The sequence below is a fragment of the Peromyscus leucopus genome, chromosome 3, assembly GCF_004664715.2.
Source record: "Peromyscus leucopus breed LL Stock chromosome 3, UCI_PerLeu_2.1, whole genome shotgun sequence".
NCBI classification, from domain to species: Eukaryota; Metazoa; Chordata; class Mammalia; order Rodentia; family Cricetidae; genus Peromyscus; species Peromyscus leucopus.
Window position 1 is genome coordinate 74,444,410 of NC_051065.1, and position 19,008 is coordinate 74,463,417.

A 19,008-nucleotide genomic window follows, 5' to 3' on the forward strand; every position below is an offset into this window, starting at 1 on the left:
TAAGTCCACACCAGTTCTAAGACATGTGACTCAGCCTCACCGTTGAGCTGTCATGGAATTTTCTACCCTGGGACAATGAATGAGCTAGACACTTGGCAATTAAATGGACAATGCAGAATCTATTGATATAAATGGTTAACCCCAAAGTCTGAGGGTGAAAAATGTTTCTTATTCTGTATGATTTCTGCATACTTCCTGTTCCTGCACCCCCTTTCTTTTAATCTCCTTCCAATTTACATTTCAACTCCTTACTACTTTTGTTTTCTGAGATGCTCTGAACTCAGACTATTTTCAATGCAACTCAGGTGCTTTTACTATTGACACAGTCCAGAAAGGCGGTTCCTTTTAGTTAGAGGGTCTTGGCAAAGATCTGGCTCCTCTGTGTTGGTGTAATGCTGCCATCTGGTGGTCATTTCCACAAAGTGCCGGAGGCGTCTTTCTCCCTGGCAACGTAGTGTTAACACAGTTTCAGCAGTCCTGCCTGCAGGCAGGGCTCACCCAACTGAAAATGTAAAATCTAAATCCCAGAAGACAATTATACACTGCAAAAGTTGACTTCTAATGAATATTAACGCTAGCCACAGCAGTCATTAATAGTGTTAACAGTTATACCAATAGAGACTGAATTGTAATGGTTAAAACGATGCTCCTTGGGAGGAACTTCCCTGTAGTTAGACAACATATTTATGTATTCATGGTTTCATACATATATTATTGGGCATTAACCTTCTATCAGCATAACAGCTCCTAAGTAGGAGAATTGGAACTCGGAGCTGGTAAATCTGGCTATAAATCTTCCAGATGAGTCAGTTGGGTGTGCTAATGGGATGTCAGTAAAATATATGGATAGTTTAGCCTCTTTGAGCCATGGGATAAATAGACAGAGTTGAGGAACCAGCAGTTGGTGAGGGCAAGAAGAAACCAGCAGAGAGTTTTTGGTGCTGAAGGGTCTCATTTATCTAATTACTTTAGAACAGGGAACAGTGAGAATGGAATGGTGGTAAGTCCTTGCTAGAAGAAGAAGAAGAAAAAAAAAACCTCAGGTAGCAAGATAGAAAAACAAGGCCTGACTTAGCAGGTTAGGCCAGAGCTATGGTTCCTTGGAATTAAGTGCCCACAGAGGGTCCCCTGGCAGTAGGCACCTGCTCCATTTCTCCTAGGCATGATCTCACAGGCTTCAGAAACTGGGCAGGATGGCCAGCTGTGTTAGTGCCACTGTTACCTTTCAAAGGCCATGTTCTTATTCTGAAAGTCAAGCCCTCCTGCCTGTGTGGGAACTTGAGGGTGCGGCAGTGATAAACGATGCTCATTTGTATTTATCTGTTTGCTTAATAATCCATCATAGCCATCGCAGGCTAGGTGATTTCTCATCCTTTATCTTGGCTTAACTCCTACAGCCCTAACGAAATGTTTAAAATGAGAAAATCCAGCACCTAGTTGTTGATAGTCACTGAAACCCCTTTGTAAGGGGCAAAGATCCTAGTCTCCTAAATTGGCCCACATTTTCCTTCAACCTCTCAGAATGATTCAGGTTGCACACATTTGACTTCTAAAGCAAATACAAAATGAAAATTCACTCTTCCCAGAGAATCAGGTACACTGTGTTGTTGAGTCTTACCACAGAAGTGAAATCTCAGTTTGGCCCTTTGTTAAGTTTAATTAAATTCCAGAGATTTCACTTTAGTGAGACTTAACAATTATGTGATTTATATGAGTATAGTTAACGAAAGGCAACTATTGTTAACACACAAATACACACCCATTGGAACAAATGACTCCTGTGATGTAGAGACCTTTAGTGCTTTGGACTGTTTACAGTGAGTCCCCCAGACCCAGAAGAGCTTCATTCATCTGTGCACACTGGACTGAAACTATTAGAAATATGTTGTATATATTAAATGCATAGACTTTCCCCTTTGCTGTCCCTTAAACTATACAGTACAACAACTTTTATATACAATTTAAATTATATTAGGTATTGTAAGTAATCTAAGATGATTCACGAGGCAAGGAAGGATATGTATATATCATACGCAGGTATTTCGGCATTTTGAGTAGAGACTTGAGTATCTAGAGATTTGGTTATTCTGAGGGGTGGAGTTCCTTGGAACCAATCAGCTGCAGATCTCAGGGACAAAAGTATTTGCATTTGTACCAAGTGGTTAGAGACAAACCAGACACGGACAGATTTTGGTTTAGTGGCAAAATACAGCATTTCCTCTGAGAATGGCAGGAATCATAGCAGCCATTAGCCATCACACATCACACTTTTGGCTCCTGCTCCAGAACAAGAATCTTGTAGAGATTCTCTGGGAAGGTGAATAACAATGTTGTGCTGGGAGTCTTTCACAGGCTATGGCTCAAACCCTTCACCAAAACAAATGGCTGCACATCCTTACCCTTCCCCAAGGCTTAAGACTCTTCCAAGGATGTTTTGCTCTTAATGGTATAGTCAGGGGTGATGAAGGAGATGGGGAAGTTAGTGCTACTTACTGAATGTCTTCTGTCAGGGGCTCCTAAGGGCTGAGTAGAAGAAACGGGCTGCCAGGTGCCCTAAAGCACATAAGGTAGCTTGGAATAGGAAATTGATGTAGAAAGTGTTCAAGAATGGTCTGTCACTCAGCTGTTGAGTAGGCACACTGTAGGAAAAGTAGTCAGGGTAATATGCAAAAAAAAATAGAAAATCTACACCAAGCTTTTGAAATGATATACTATAGTAATTATCTACTTTTCACATAAATTACAAAACAGTGGATTTTTTTCCTAATTTCAAAAGGACCAGAAGAAGTTTCTTAAAATAATATTCTGTTTATCCTTTGAAATTTCATACATTTATACAACATATTTTGATCCTATTCATTTACCACTCCCTGTAGATGAATTTCTAAATGGTTTTATTAAATAAAAAACATGGAGTCAAATATAGGGGTGAAAGCCTTAGAGCGATCAGGGAAATAGGGAAAGCCACCAGCCAACCTTACCTCACCAACTCTGCAGCTTCCAAATGAGAGTTAGTACCTGTCTACCCATGCCTATATGCCTTGCTGTTCTGCCATCTGATTTGCTCTCTCTGTTCAGCTACATCACTTCCTCTTCCTACACAGCCCTGTCACTTCCTGTCTGTCTGTACAGACCTCCAGACCTTCATGGCTAACTAGTTTTGGAATTTAAGGCATGTGACCTGGCTCTGTTTCCAGTGTGGCCTTGAACACACAGAGATCCTGCCTGCCAAGTAATAGGATTAAAAGCATGTACTAACATTGTATGACTTCTGTGTTGTGGCTGGCTTTTTCCTCTGATCTCCAGGCAAGCTTTATTTATTAAAGCACAAATAAAATATCCCCACATTTCAGCACAAATAAAATATCACCACAAGTTTCTCCCTCCAATACTCCCTAGTATCCACCCCCATCTCCTTCTTTTCCCTTCTTTCCTCATTGTTTTTATTGAAAACTCCCTGAGTCCAACTAGTGCTGCCTATATGCAGATAGGTGTGGGGCTATCCATGAGGACATGGGCAACCTATTTATACGCCATATCCACAGAGGAGAGTGATTCTCCCTTCTTCAGCATCTTCCAATTGTCAAATAGCTCTTCTCCAACCCATGCTGGAATTGCTGGGATTTTGACTGGCTTGTTCTCTGCAGGTAACTGGGCTGTGGCTGATTGTGAAGCAATGATGGATGTCATGTCCAGAAATTAGCATTTCACAGATCTCCCCACCTTAATAGCTCATCCATTCTTTTTGTTCTTTCTTCTGAGCCTTTAATACTGTGGGGTGGAGGAAGAGGCTAATATAGACAACTCATCCACAGCTAAACACTTGGGGTTACTTCAGCTTGAAACTTGGACCAGTTATGTGTCTCTGCATGAGCTGTAACCCCAGCAAGACAAATCTGTGGAAAGAAATAGAAATATTAAGGAAACAAGTTGACAACATGACCATTTTGCCAAATAACAAATTTGTAAGTTTCCCCTCTAGGGCCCTATGACTCCTCTAGTCATGGGCTTTTGACCAGGTGTACAGTATCAGACATGAACCCCTTCCTGTGGGGTGGGGCCTCAGATCCAATCAGAAAGGGATTGGGTGCCTACCAAACTGCCATGCCCCTATTGCTCCAATGGGCACATCTTTCCAGGCAGGTCAGTATTAAAGCATGTGGGGTTCACATCTGGATAAGATCATTGATGTTTCTTCTCTCTCAGCAACCTGCATTGCACCTTCTGGCTCTATGTCAGCTCCCCATCAAGTGGAGAGTTTCTGGGTCAGTACAAATTGATTTCTGTATGTCCTACATTCAAAGTGAGTGGTGTCTTCAGAGAAAGGGACATAGCATCTAGTTGTGGTTAGCAACCAAGAACAATAGCAGTAGCCCATGTTGTTTGGGGGTAGCTCTGGGGCCTTTGGCCAATAACTCATCTATGAAGGCATCCTGTGCTCAGCACCCAGATTTTCAATTAAGAATTCATGTCTTCTTGGAGCAGCATTTTCCACCCATGAAGGAACTTGTGTTCAAACTCCTGTTTTTAGATTACATTTTTAAATTGGCTTGAAAACTAGTGGATACACATTAGGCTTCTTCATGTCACCCTCCATTAACTCATCCTCCTCCCTCTTCTCTCCCAATCTCCACTAAAACCTTTAACCCAGAAAATCACCCCACTCTCCTCTCATGTTCCCTGTATTCAGCTGACAAGTTTTAATACTGGTTGAGCTTGATTATAACATGATTGGCCAAGTCTTAAATATATTACACAAATTAAGTATCATAAAATAAATTTCCAATAATAAATGGTAAATATTATTTTCATTGATAGGTAACAAGCAAATATTCTATTACTGGGGCTAATGTTCCATAAAAATTGAATGCTATACTTAAAGGCATTTATTTGACCAATTCCTGCTATATAACTTGTTCCATGTTATAATAGTACTTATTTTTTATGGACTCCTAGGTTTTTGTATTTTGTACCCCACACTATTTGTTATCATTTTTGTCTATGTAATCAATTTCCCCCGACAGCTGAGGATCAAACCCAAGGTTTTAACAATACTAGGTAACTACTCAACCACTGGTTTACCCCCAGTCTTCAGGTATCTTTTGAAAGGAGTTAAATCTTTTTAAAATGTTTGATGCTTCTTTTCAGGTTCTTCACTGTCTATCCTCAGAAGGAGTCATTCGCCTATCTTTTCCCTGGATTGTTTTCAAAGCTAATTCTCCCTCTGCTTTTATCTTTGTTCATGGTGTATGTTATATGGGGTTGATTTTAAGGCTTTTTCTCTTCATTATTGGTGTTGAATAATTTGCTTCTGAGGTACCTTGGTACTGTTATCTTCATGTTCTGTGTGCTAGGGGTTTGTTTCTGTCAAACATTTCAAGTGTTTTCAATGCTCTCTGGAATTTTCCAGTTATTAATATGCCCAGCTGCCCAGAGCGGTTCCATAGTACACTGATGTGGTTTTTTACCACTTAAAATCTTACTTTCCATATCTGATTTGGAAACATCTCCAAAGTTATGTCTTATTTTCATAAGTTTTTTTATTATATAGTCTTTAATTTGCTTTTATTCTTATCAATTATAAACTATCATAAACAGTATAATTTTCATCTTTAATTGGATTCAGGTCTTTAAACACACACAATGCACACGCACATACACACACCTTCAATGTCTGCACTTCACACATCTCATCATATTCCTAGGTTCCTGGCCATATGGCATATAGTTATAAGTGTCTTAATGTCCTTGTCTGATTTTTCTAACATCATCATCAATTCTTGATTGGTTTCCATTTGTCAGTTTTTCTCTCCCTGTTTGGGTCCTATTTACCTGCTTCTTTTATGGTTAATTATATTTCTTCATTGGCAATTTCCTTCATGTATACAATGCATTTTGATTATTCCTCCCCACCAGCCTTATGTCCCTCCCCATCCTCTTCCCTACAAAGATTTCCCACACATTCCCATCTTTTTGTTGTTGTGTTGGGCTGTGTGACCCACTATGTTTCGTAAAGGCCCTCTGTAGCTAGAGTTTTCCTGCCTTTCCCACAGTCAGGAAAATCTCTGTCACCCGCCAGTCCCATAGCCGCTCAGACCCAACCAAGTAAACAGAGACTTATTTTGCTTACAATCTCTATGGCCATGGCAGGCTTCTTGCTAACTGTTCTTATAGCTTAAATCAATCCATTTCTATAAATCTATACCTTGCCACGTGGCTCTCGGTACTTTACATCTTCCTTGTCCTGGCGGCAGCTCCAGGCAGTGACTCCTGCCTTCCTGTTCTTTTATTTCTCCTCTCTGTTAGACCTGCCTATACTTCCTGCCTAGCCACGGCCAATCAGGTTTTATTTATTGACCAATCAGAGCAACTTGATATACAGACCATCCCCCAGTACAGCCAAGTGCAGATCATCTCAGACACCTGCACTCAGGCTTGTGGTCCTAATCATCCTCTGTGCGGACCTGCTGGGTAAAGCCACGAGGAACCCGAGAATGGACTCCCACAGGACATACAGAACATCCCACAGCAGCCCTCAGTGTGACCATAGGTTTGGAACTGTGCATTGAAAGAGTGAGCAAACATTTCACATATCTGGTATCTTATAGGAGATGCTAAGTGGTGTAGATTTAATTTTGCATGTGGTAAGTATTGCTGCCTTCCTGAAAAGCTATTCTTGAGCTTACTTCTGGGGCAGAGTTGAGTTGCCAGGAAACACTCTGATGCATTTGAGTATTATTTTTAAGTTAGTGTGAGGAACCAGAACAATGTTTATTCTCAGGCTACTGAGTCCTCACCTCCAAGTCGGGACCTTCACTGTGCTATGTGTATTATGAAGTTTCCATATATGGCAGGCAGGAATCACGACCTATTCTTGGCCCTGGGTAAATGCTGAGCCCTGTTTCCTCCAATGCCTTCAGATGGCTTCTCCCCTATGCTGGAGCATAGCTCAAGAGGGAGCTGAGAACTCTTCCTCCACAGGACTTTCTTTTTCTCTCAGCCGGCCTAGCAAACTCCAGATGGTTCAGTCTTGCTGGAGTCTCAAGACACCTTTATTAAAGGTGTCTTCCAAACCTCTATGATTACCTGTTCCTGTACCAAGGTTTGAAAACTAGAGGCAGATATCTGGGTAACCATGGAGCTCACATCACTGAGCCTGCTTAGTTATTGCTCTCATGAGTTGCTGTCTGCTGTCCTAAAACACAACTAAAACCATTTTTTTCCATTCTTTGTCCAGTATCGGATTATTTCTGAAATAGAGAAAGTCTAGTCCCTATTACTCCAACTTGCTGAAAGCCAAAGTCCATTTAAGGTCAATCTTGGATGACTATTTCCATATTTTATCCTTAACAGCGCAATAAGAAGTGATGGTTATGACAGAGGAACTGTTACCTCAAAGTTTTCCTCTGAGTTCCTCAATCTCAGCCAGGTTCAGCTATAAAATGCTTATGTCTATTGTTCTTGAGTCTGAATTAAAGAATGTGAGGTTTGTGCTACTTAATAATAGGAAGGTCAGCATCCTTCTTCCAGCTTTGATCCCAGGACAAAGGAGGTAGGCATGGGCTGACTGGACCACCTCAGAGACCATTTCTACTTTGTCAGACACATGACAGTTAAAACTGGCTAAAGACAGTCCTGTGGGTAGAAAGCATTTATGTTAATGAAGGCATCCTCAAGCCTTGGTCTGAAAAATCTAAGCAGTAGCTAAGATCTCTAAGCTTTTCATCAGCAGTTAGCTGTCCAAGCAATGGAAAATTACGTTATTTTTTACTTGGGTGCCAGATATCTCTGTAAGACGAACCTTAAAAGGTCTATTAATAAAAACAAACCCAGAGCCAGGTATTGGGATGAATGCTGGAAGATCAGAGAAACAGAACAAGCCACAGCTAACCTCACCTTGCCATCTCTTCAGCCGATCCTGTTTCCTCAAACTGGAAGCCTCTGAGTCTTCTTCCAAAATGGATCTCAGCTAAATTGCTGCTAAAAGCTTCAAAGCTTAAAGGGCCTTAGTTCCTGGTTTTCACACCTTATATACCTTTCCGCTTCCTATCATCACTTCCTGGGATTAAAGGCATGTGTCTTTCCCAAGCAAAGGCAAGAGATCTCAAGTGCTGGATTAAAGGTGTGTGCCACCGCACCTGGCTCTGTTCCTAGTGTGGTCTTGAACTCAGAGATCCATACAGATCTCTGCTTCCCAAGTAATAGGATTAAAGGTATATGTGCCACCATTTTCTGGCCTCTATGTCTATCTAGTGGCTCTTCTGTTCTCTGATCCCAGATAAGTTTTTTAGGGTGCACAATATATTGGGGAACACAATATCACCACAGATATCTAAGCATAGTATCTATCAAAAATCACCCTTTTTGACCAACTTCCAGACTCACACTTTGTGGGGTTTTTTTTTCCCCCCAGAGAAAATAAGGCCTTCTAATGTAAGCAACTGTTATTAGAGAAAAACAGGAATCCAATAATTTGAGCTGAGTGAAACTCAGTTAACAGAGTATTTGCCTAGCATGCGTGAAGTCCTGGATTTAGCCCACAGCACTGCGTAAAATTGAATGTGCTGAGTGTAAACTTGTAGTCCAAGCATTTAGGAAGTAGAGGCAGGAGGATAAGATGTTCTAGATCATCCCTGGCTCACATAGTGAGTTTGAGGCCAGCCTGCAATGTGAGACCCTGCCTCAAAATAAAATGCCATAGTTTAATCTTTAGTACAGTAGCTTGCTATCAGGCACCTGTTCTCTCAACCCCAAGACAACACAGCACAGCACAGCCCAACCCAAGACAATATAACACAACACAACATAGCATGTACATATGATGCCTGGTCACACACCGTTGTTCTTTCTCTGCCCTGACCAGTGTTTCATGGTAACAAAAGCCACAGTCTACACTAGAGGTTGGCCTTATAGTCTTAGAGTCTCAGAGTCCAGGAAGAGTTAGAAGAGGGTTCATACCTAAAATTTAGTTAAAGGAAAAAGAATATATATGTGCATACATATTACATAGGAATGGGTTGTTGTTTTATTAATGTGACGTTTAGGGGCATATGCACTTCTTGGATTTTCTTGTCTTTAGTAAAGATTCAGCTCACAATCAATTGTATTGTGCTTTAGGAAGTAAGTTCTTCCACTGGTCTGTTTTACTCTTGTATTGGGAAGCTGTAAGTGCAGTTTTACATGAGTTTTCCGATACTTGAGGAAAAAAAAAATGTCCTTAGAAGTCCCCCATTGAGTCCTTCATGGACAGACCATAGAGGATTTCTAAAGTGCCAGGCATGGGAAGGGTTTGCTCCTGGTCTTGTGGGCAGCAAGTTTTCACTTGCCTAACCTCCAGGTCTTTTTCTTCTCACAGGCACCCGAGTGGACAGAACCAACAGCTGTCAGTCAGACAGCAGTGGGTTTTTGGAGGAACTGCCAGAGCCCCATCCCCTCCAGGTAGGAGAGGCTGGAATGGGGCACTGAATGCTTACTACATACGTTTCATTCCTATCAACCATCCCCAACCATACCTGCACTCCTGAAGAACTTGGAAGGATGAATATAAAGTGCCCACCACTGTGGAGGCCCACAAAGGTTCCTAGTGAGAACTGAGCTTGCTTTACCTGGCAGAGCTGCATTAGAGGATTGCTTGACCATGTGGGTGGTTACCAGGTGATTGAAAGGGTTTGCGCTTGGCTGTGCTGGGGGAAGGTCATTTGCTCCACCCCTTGGCATTCCTTTAAAAGGCCCTTTAGAAGAGACAGAAGGGGACGGCGGATAAGGATCCTGGCCCTCCCGAGCCTGTCCTGTGTTTCTGTCTTTTTCTCTCCCCTCTATCCTTCTATCTAAACCTTTTATCCCTCTCTCTTCAAGAGTACCCTGGGGAGTGGGGGGAGTGGGAGCTGGTCACCCACACACCACACATGGAAAGTTTTTAAGTCCACACCAAATATATACTCAATGGACAGAGAATGATAAAATCACAGTAGGCCAAGTGCCAGGGTGCTCACTTGCTTCTCCTTCCCCTTTTGTTTTGGTTTTTCTAAATTATGAACTGAACATCATAGGGAAGAGGTGGTAAGTGAAGTAGTAATCTGATATAATTTCAAGTTTATAGCTTGTGCTCATAACATGTGTCACTGGTAACATATATGCATATAATGCTGCTGCAACATCCTGATTCTTTCCCATGCCGGTTTCTCCTGCAGGTGTCTTCCTTGCCAGGCAGCCAGAGTCCCACTGAGGGTAGAGGTAGCAAATCGAGGGATCAGAGTCATAGCCCAGCACCATGGCAGGACTGTCAGCAAGAGTCCAATGGCTCTGAAACCAAGAGCATGATGAGCTCATCTTTGTCAAGCCATGATAGGAGTATATTGGAAGGAAAGTTCTCAGCATCTGTGGAGGAAGAGGAGCTTCAACTTGAGGCTATGAAGGAGCTACCAGAGATACTCACCCCAAATACGACCCTCACCAAGACCATGATGGTGGGAGAATACCCAGGGAGTCTTGTTGGAACTGTAGTCACTTCTACATGGAATAACACAATGGGGATCATGGTGGCTCCTGTCACAGAAAAGGAAGACAGGTCTCTGAGGCATAAGGGTACTGGGGAAATGCTGATACAAAGGCACCACTTTGAGTCGCCAAGGTCATCCGGGATTGATCAGACTCCAGACAGTTTCTATCTCGTGGACTCTGAGATCCCAGGAACAGAGGACAGCAGCAAGGTCTACCCTGACACCAGGCAAAGCTCAGTGGTGCAGGAGAAGCTAGCACAGCACTCTCAGCAGCACAGAGGAGCCACGCCCTATAAAGGTGACCTTGTTCAAAACTCTGATAAGTCAGTTCCCCACCTTGAGAAGCCACCTGGAGATGCTCCCACTGACTCAAATGCTGCCAGCTCTTGGTCTGTGTCAACCCAGATGTCCTCCAATCTGGTGTCAGCTGCTCAGAGTATTGCAGATTTGGGGACCTACTATAAAGGAACAGCTTTAGATTGCAGTCCATGTCACCCTGTTAATACCACAGACCTGAGAGTGCAGACAGAAGCAAAGCAGGTCAATGATGTTGCTGTTCAGACTTATGCATATGAATGCAAACCGAGGCCCTCACATAAGGCCTTAATTCATAGACCCTGGCCCCTCACCAAATCCATCTCTTTGGACACAGGTTTTTCTAGTACCTCCCCAACAGGCCTCTGCCACACCACACCTGCCCACTGTTGTGTCTGCTGTCATCACTGTCCCAATTGCCAGGGAAGGAGGCAAAGCCCTGGCCGAGAACCCTCTATTTGCAGGCATTTCCTGTACTCACATGCAGAGGATCCTGAAGCCCGGTTCACGAAGACATTGAAAATACTTCAGGACACTACTGTGAGGGACTTGTGTTCTGTAAGTGTTTCCTCTACAAAGCTGTAGGTATGCCACTAATGCCACAGAAATGGTCTTCATCTTCTTTAATGGCAGAGAAAACTCAGGGCATAACTTTGTTTTCAAACATGAGTGCTTGTTGAGTGCTTTATAGTTTATTAGATAAACTCATATGTTTCAGGCTATATAAAACACTAATGGACCCATCTTATTTCCAAGTCAGTCTAGCTGAGAAGTTCTGGGTTTTAAATTCAGTGGGCTTACCTGGGCCATTTTGTGTCTCTAGGGCTGTCATGTAAAACAATGGGATGAGTACTGTGGGTCTTACTCAGTGGTAAAGTACTAGCTTAAACTCCTGGATTTAATTCCTGGTACCATGAAATGCATGCATACATACATACATACATACATACATATGCAAGGAATTGATTCATTCCATTGTCATAAGGTTTTTTTGGGATGAAATAAAGGCTTGTAAAGCACTTAACATAATTAGAGACTCATCACAATATTTAACACCAAGAAAGCTCAAGGTAATATTAATTGATGGGGTATGACTCTAATCATCAATTTGTATTACTGTTTTATTTTTGCTGTATTACGTGAACCTCTGATGTCATGTAGAGGGACTGCTGGTCAACCTTTGGTAACTGGCTTAAACGTGAGTACTGGGTTTACTAAAAGCTGAGTGATGTCAATGGACTTCAACCCTAGATTAACACACTTGTCTTTAATGAGTCTTTTTCATGCTCTTTTTCATCATTTTCAGGATAGGGATAATCTCGGAGTTCCAGAATAACTATCGAGTAAAATATTGAGACTCTCACATCTGAAATTTTACATACAAAGAGTAAAGGGCCTTGATGATGCAGGACTACAACTGTTCAGAGACATTGCAGAGGAACTGTGACTTACTGAGTACTATGGTCCAATGCCCAATGGGTTCACTTATATCTTTTAATCCCACAAAAAATATAATGAATGTCTATTCTAAACATTTGATTTATATTGTGTCATTTAACCTTCAGTTTCTTACATGCCATAAACATTTATTGGATTTCTATTATGTGGCAAGTACTCTCTATTTTGTAAATAAAAAACAAAACAAAACAAACAAACAAACAAAACTAGAACTGAGAGAGTTTGGATAATCTTCCCAACCACTAAGTGGTGAATCTCAACCCAAATTCTTAGACAAAGATGTGCCCAACTTTAAAATATCTAAATCTGTATGAGAATAATTATGTGAAAAATAAAGTAAATTATCATATGGACTTTTAACATATAGAACTCTACATAAGTCTAATATAAACTGAGAAACTAATTTTCAGATTGCAAGACACCAGACATTTAGAATATTTAAGAATGAGCCAAGAATAAAGGTTATGCTAATCATAGAAAGCTTCATCTAGGCATTATAATCAATTCTGGGTATTTTATTCAGAGGAGGAAAAGGGCAAAGGCTGATGTGTAGCTGGGATCCTAGTGTCAAAATATCTAGGTTCAAATCCTGGAGAATGGAGCTGGGGATATAGCTCAGTGGTAGAACATCTCAGTACCTCAATCTTCAGTACCAAAATAAATTAAATAAAATCTAGGAGAATAGGAAAATCACCACTGTACTCATTTATTGAAGGCTTATAAGTGCTTTAAGGAATTATTCTTCTACTATGAATGATTTCCTCCCCTGGCCCTACATCAGATGACATTGCCAATCTTTGGGACATCTTTACTTGTCACAGCCGAAAGTGTAGTGGGTGATACTGGCAACAAATGAGCAAGGACCAGAGATGCTGTTGGACATGCTACTATACACGCACAGGATAGCCTCACAACAATGATTTAGTTTAAAATGTAAGTGTTGTCAAGATTGAACACCATAGCTCTGGAACAATTAGCATTCACTTGACCATTTAGTTTATATGAAATCATGCTGGGCATGAAAGTTAGCTAAAGAAGGAGTTATTTGAAATCCTATACAAACAATTAGACCATAGAAATAAACATCCCTTTTTCTGTAATGAAAGCCTAGTCCAGGTATGGTGGCATATTTCTGTAACATCATTAACCAGTAGATTAAGGCAAGAGGATCATTATAAGTTCAAGGTCAGTCTGGTCTATGTAGCAAGTGCTAAAGGCTACATAGTCAGACCTTACAAAGAAGCATAAATTAAATCATATTTAGTTTTACATTCTATTTGAAATGACAAGAAAAATACAATCAAAATTACATGCAAAAATTCAGACGAGTCCTTCAAGTCATATCCAATATAATTTGTTAATTATAATGCTGTGGTAAGATGTTAAATCTGTTTTCTCATCATGTCACCCCTGCCAATTAAAAAGAATGTAAATAATTTCTTGGCAATGTTAAGAAGAGAAATAACAAGCACGTACTAGTAGACTGAGAAGCTAGAAGATGATTGCATTGAGAATTGCAATCAACTTGATGAGACCTGGAAAAACTCAGGTGTAAGGACCCAAAGCTAGTTCTAGGTTAAAGCGGCTGCTTATGATAGAGGTAGAGAGTGAACCTGGGCCAGTGCCAGGAGTTTCCCTGAATATGAACCAGAGCCTTTCCTTCTCTATTTCTGTCAGAAGGAGACCCAAGACTTACATACTTCCAGCTGTGCGGAATGATTTGACATCTGAAAACAGATGTTCAGCTTCATTTGGCACTACAGCATAGAAAGGTTTTGTGACCCGTTGTGTGTAATCATCATCCTCAGACTCGCATGTAGGTGTCAAACTAGCAGCAGTTGATTGAGTGTGAATTTTGCTCCCCATGCTTTTCCAGCCCTTGCCTCACAATGCCTTAGCCCTCCTCCTCTGAGTCTGGAATTATCAGGGGTTGGGGAGATGGTTCAGTAAGGTGCTTGCTGCACAAGCATGAGCACCTGAGTTTGTATCTTCGGTACCTACATAAAAAGCTGGGGGCGGGGAGCATGCACCTGTAATTTCAGTTCTGGGGTGATGGTGCAGAAACAGATGATTCCCTGGAGCTTACTGTCTAGCCTATCCAGCTGAATAAGTGAGCTCCAGGTTTATCTAGAGAGTCTAACCCCCTAAATAAGGCAGAGGATGATTGAGAAAGATACTTGATGCCAACCTCTGACTCAAATGCACACACGTACCTACACATACATGAACATGGACACATACATAGCCCTAACATCAACAACACCAAAACCAGAAATTGTAATTATACAGAAAAGACACAAAGGGAATTGCTTTGGCTGAAATGGATGTCCTACAGAGTTTTACTAGATAGCCATGTATTTTCCTTTAAATTTAAGGGATCAGAAATACTCATTCAATGGGAATGGTGAGTTCATGTGCTCAGATATGTATATCTATTTGCAGACACACACACACACACACACACACACACACACACGTGCACGTGTGCACACACACACATGCTTGCACCCACACACTTAGGTATGCATGGGGTTGCTTTCTGCTATGAGCAGGGTATTATTCAAGAAACTTGAGGAATGGTGAGGAAAAGCAGCTCATGTGGTGACATGTGCTGTGACTGAGGCTGAGAATTCACCTGGTTGGGTCTGTGAAACCTGAAAAAAGGTTCTGCAGGAAACATGGCTTGATGAATGCTTTGGGATAGCTAGGGTCAGGAAATATTAGGACAAAAATAACTAGGAACCAGGCCATGGGTTTTCAGACAGAAATGGATGCTATCTGTCAAATGACAAGAGTCATTTAAAGTAGATGTTGAAAGTAAGAGCAAATTTGGATAAAATCTTGATTTGGAAAAGTATCCCCCATCCCATTGTCTTTTAACCAATGATGCACAACACTATGGAGAAACCCACAGCAGGCTTTGTGGTCTTCTAGCTTATCTAGAAGAATGGTTTGTTGATGTGTTTAGAATTGGAATTGTACATGAGGGTTTTTTAAACAATAATTTATTAGTGGAAAACTTATTTGTTCATGTAGTTAATCTTTTATGTGTGAATTCTTGGGAGTAATTTAATTAAAATATGTTAATACAAAGCCAAACATATTTCCAGGATAAGATGCATTAGAAATAAGATTTCTGAGTCTTCTATAATATTTATAGGTTTAGGTTAAAAGAAAAGGAAATTGTACCAAGTTTAAAAAGTGTGAGTTAATTAAAAAATGAAAGGTTGTGTTGTTGTTTGGGGGTTGGTTTTATACTGTCACTCTTACTGTTGACGTTTGCATCAATGAGTTGAGCCAGTAGAGCAGACCTTGTGTTTTATGTAGGTGTGACCCAGATTTTACATCAGACAACAGAGATCAACACCGATGTGCCATCCCCTTTCCCATTCCCCTTGCCTGCATTTTCCTTTCTTCTGAAATCTTTTTTGCCGGTTCTGGGGCTATACTGTGTATTTCTGAATGACCAGGAGATGGCAGCACTTTAGAATGTTCCACAGCACTGCAGTCTTAAATCAGAATCTGGCCATCAGCTATTCCCAAATCCAAGCCCTACAGCGCATAAATTCCATTCACAAAGGGTTACCCCCAAACATCGAGCTGAGGCTTGAAGCTCAATGTTAATGAAATCAATCTGCTTGAGCACTGTGCTGCTGTGGTCTGGCCTTGCCCTTCCTTGCACCTGAATTGACTCAAAGCACTGAGCCAGCTCCCTCCTGAGGGAAATGTGCCTCCTCATACTGTCTCGTTACACTTCACTCCATGAAGTGAGTTGGTTAGATACTGAGAAGGAAAAGATCCACCCCGTGACTTAGATTTGAAATCTGAATAACGTTTTTGACTACAGACACAGCTGTTAAAGGGTTTGTGTCTAAACACTTATCTGCAAAAGATGCTCACGTGGACTCCAAAATGGTTTCCATTTTTTATAAGTCATAATTTGGTAATGTTTTAAGCATTCTCGTCAACATCAATATGTGTCAAAGTCTTCCCTCAGCTGGTTTGAGTTCACTCATGCTAAAGCTAAATATATCAGTCAGAATAAAATAACTCAAAACAAGATAATGTGGCATTTTCTTATCAAATTATCAGTCTTAGAATAATATTCCCATTATGAAGCTTCTAGGTGAAAAAATAATCACCAAACTGCCATGATCTATGTGATTTTGAGGATAAAGATAAAAACCAATCTTGGACTTTCTAGAAAGTGAGGCAGAGGATGGTAGGGTCCATGGCCCAGCAGTCAAATGATTCTCATTAAAATTGCTTCTCAAAAAGCCCACAACATCCTCTGTGATCCCATTCTTTGGATATCAGCATTGGAAGAGAAGATTAGGGAATGCAGATTTTTAGTTAGACACATTGCTGCTTGTAAAGCATTAGACTTGAGTTAAGGGAAAAAGGGAGGAAGATGATAAGCCACAGCCAATAGCATCTCTTACTGATCTGGAAGAAGGTCTGATAGAGACAGAACCCACCAGCATTATCAGCACTTGAAGTCGGATGGCAGCGACCCTGGGGATCTGGGTCATAGGTGTACACAAAGAATCATCCAATACAGCCTGCAAAACAAGGGGGATTGCTGACAGGAGATCAGCTCACAAACATACCTGGCCCCTTGCCATTTCACCGTTTTCTACTTCATTAAATCCACTGAGCCCCCCTTCTCTCTTTCTTTCTTTAAAGTGCCCATATCACTCCTGCACAGGTCAAAATGAAGTCCAGCTCTTTCCCTTACTGCCAGTAGTTTCTGAATCAAATAAATCTGTTTCCACCACTTTGACTGATGTCCTCTGTGCATCTGGGAGTCACTGAGCCCAGTCTGCCTGTGGGACACCATGCTGATTTGCTGATCTCCTAACATGAATGGCAGTGTGGACATGACAGGGATATTACACCCATTACAACCTGGCTGTCTGCACAAGACCTACGAAGACCACACCATGTATGAGAGCATATATGGAAGAAAATTAAACCAGTTTTTACCCATAGATGAAAAGCTACAGGCAATCAGTGCTTGATGAGAGTGAAAACTAGTTTTTGTTTGTTTGTTTCCAAGTGTGTGTGTGTGTGTGTGTGTGTGTGTGTGTGTGTGTGTGTGTTCTGGCAACCTTGAGCTTTCTTAGGTATTGTTTTACTTCATCACTATGACTGCACCTTAATCTACTGCTGTTCCAGCCAGCAATTGCAACTCTGCAGGTACCGGCCTGCTTCTGCCTCTCAAGCCACAGCCTGATGGGAATTCTGTTCCCACAGGCACTGGCTCTGTCACTGCTGTCAAAGGTAGCTTTGACTAAATCTCTATTGTTCTATTTATAAATAAGACTCAAGATTCAAAGGCTGGGGTGAAAACCTGCTAGCTCAGAGAGGCTGGGTTGAATTCTCAGTCAGGTTGTTGAGAATTCATGGGTGTAGCATCCCTGTCGTGTCCACACTGCCATTCATGTTAGTGTCTATTCCATGTTAGTGTCCAAGAAGCCCTTTTCGCCTTACCTGCATCTCTGCCAAACCAAAAAAAGCTGTGCCACTCAAAACCCCTCCCTACTACTTCCAGCATCTCTCTATCTCTTCCAGATGCCCTGTGATGCTCTATGATTACTTTCTGTTAGCCTCCTAAGCCAAGGTTAATTTATTTAATTAAAGCAAATGTAAACTCAGGGTTCACAGTGTGATCAGTATCCCACAACACTTAGGTAAGCAATTTAATTGAATGATAGTGGGTGGTCAACCTAAGGGCATGGTCAAGTGGTATGCCGGATTCTTGTCAACTCACAACAAGTCAGACTTATTAGCTGTAAAAAATTCCATAACTCTTGGAGGTTGCAAGAAGATATTAAATTGAAACTCCAAAGACAGCAAGGGTTGAAGACTGATGGAACCTGGGGACAAGAAGAGCTCAAGTCTTGATTCTAACTTATAGAGAGCATGGATGCCTAACATTTCTCTCGGTTGGGATTGTTAGATGGGTAGAGTGGATCCTGCAGATTTCCCTCTTCGAGGATTATGGCGAAGCAAGGGTAAAACTAGTAAAAAGCATTCTAAGCAGATTTTCCTGAACAACTACACACGAGTAGATGTGTTCAGTGTTCTCGATGCTAAGAGTGATGGGGTTCTGGGTACCAATACTGAGAAAGATTAAAGGAAGCTCCATTTTTCTAAGTGTAAGTCTGCTTTCTGATGGTTCTCCCTCTTCTCCTCTGTCCACCTTCTTGCATCTGCCTATTGTGTAGGACTGGCTTGGACTCCCCAGTACATAATTAATTCCCACCCAAGTACCACTCAGCAACGGCTCCCCTTTGTCTTAGTCAAATGCCACCTCTAATTTCATCCAAAGCTGCAGACTAGGTCTCCCTGGTCTCTTCTAAAAATGTTAGCAGTTGGGCTTCTTTGCAAACAGTGAATTCCAAATGGGAAGGAAGGCAGAGCCCAGCCCTCCAGCCATGTTAGCAGACAGGTCACCAGCTTTGGGTTTTCTGTCTGTTGTCAGTGCACAGTCTATGAGATGGAAACCATGAAGATGGTGTGCCAGAGTTTCCAGGAGCACTTAGAGGAAATTGAACAGCACTTCATGGGACAGCAGGCACTCTTTCCCAGGGACATGTCAGAAGAGGAAAGGTAATTATCTAAGGCAAGCATGAAAGTAAGTCCCAGACCCCACACCTGGAGCAAGGGAAGGTAATCAGAGCAGGCAAGGCAGACGAGCATGATGGAGCAGGGCTAATGAGAAATCAGCCAG

At 41.6% G+C, this 19,008-nt stretch overlaps 1 protein-coding gene across 2 annotated transcripts in view; it reads left to right on the forward strand.

Moving 5' to 3' along the window:
• The window catches only part of Itprid1 (ITPR interacting domain containing 1), a 121,145-nt gene that overhangs the window by 95,473 nt on the left and 6,664 nt on the right, over positions 1 to 19,008 (forward strand). For both annotated transcript variants that reach the window (XM_028864096.2, XM_028864097.2), the window contains exons 10-12: positions 9,356 to 9,438; positions 10,191 to 11,372; positions 18,760 to 18,887. In XM_028864096.2, the coding sequence (XP_028719929.1) occupies positions 9,356 to 9,438; positions 10,191 to 11,372; positions 18,760 to 18,887 (1,393 nt within the window). The remainder of the gene's footprint in view (positions 1 to 9,355; positions 9,439 to 10,190; positions 11,373 to 18,759; positions 18,888 to 19,008) is intronic.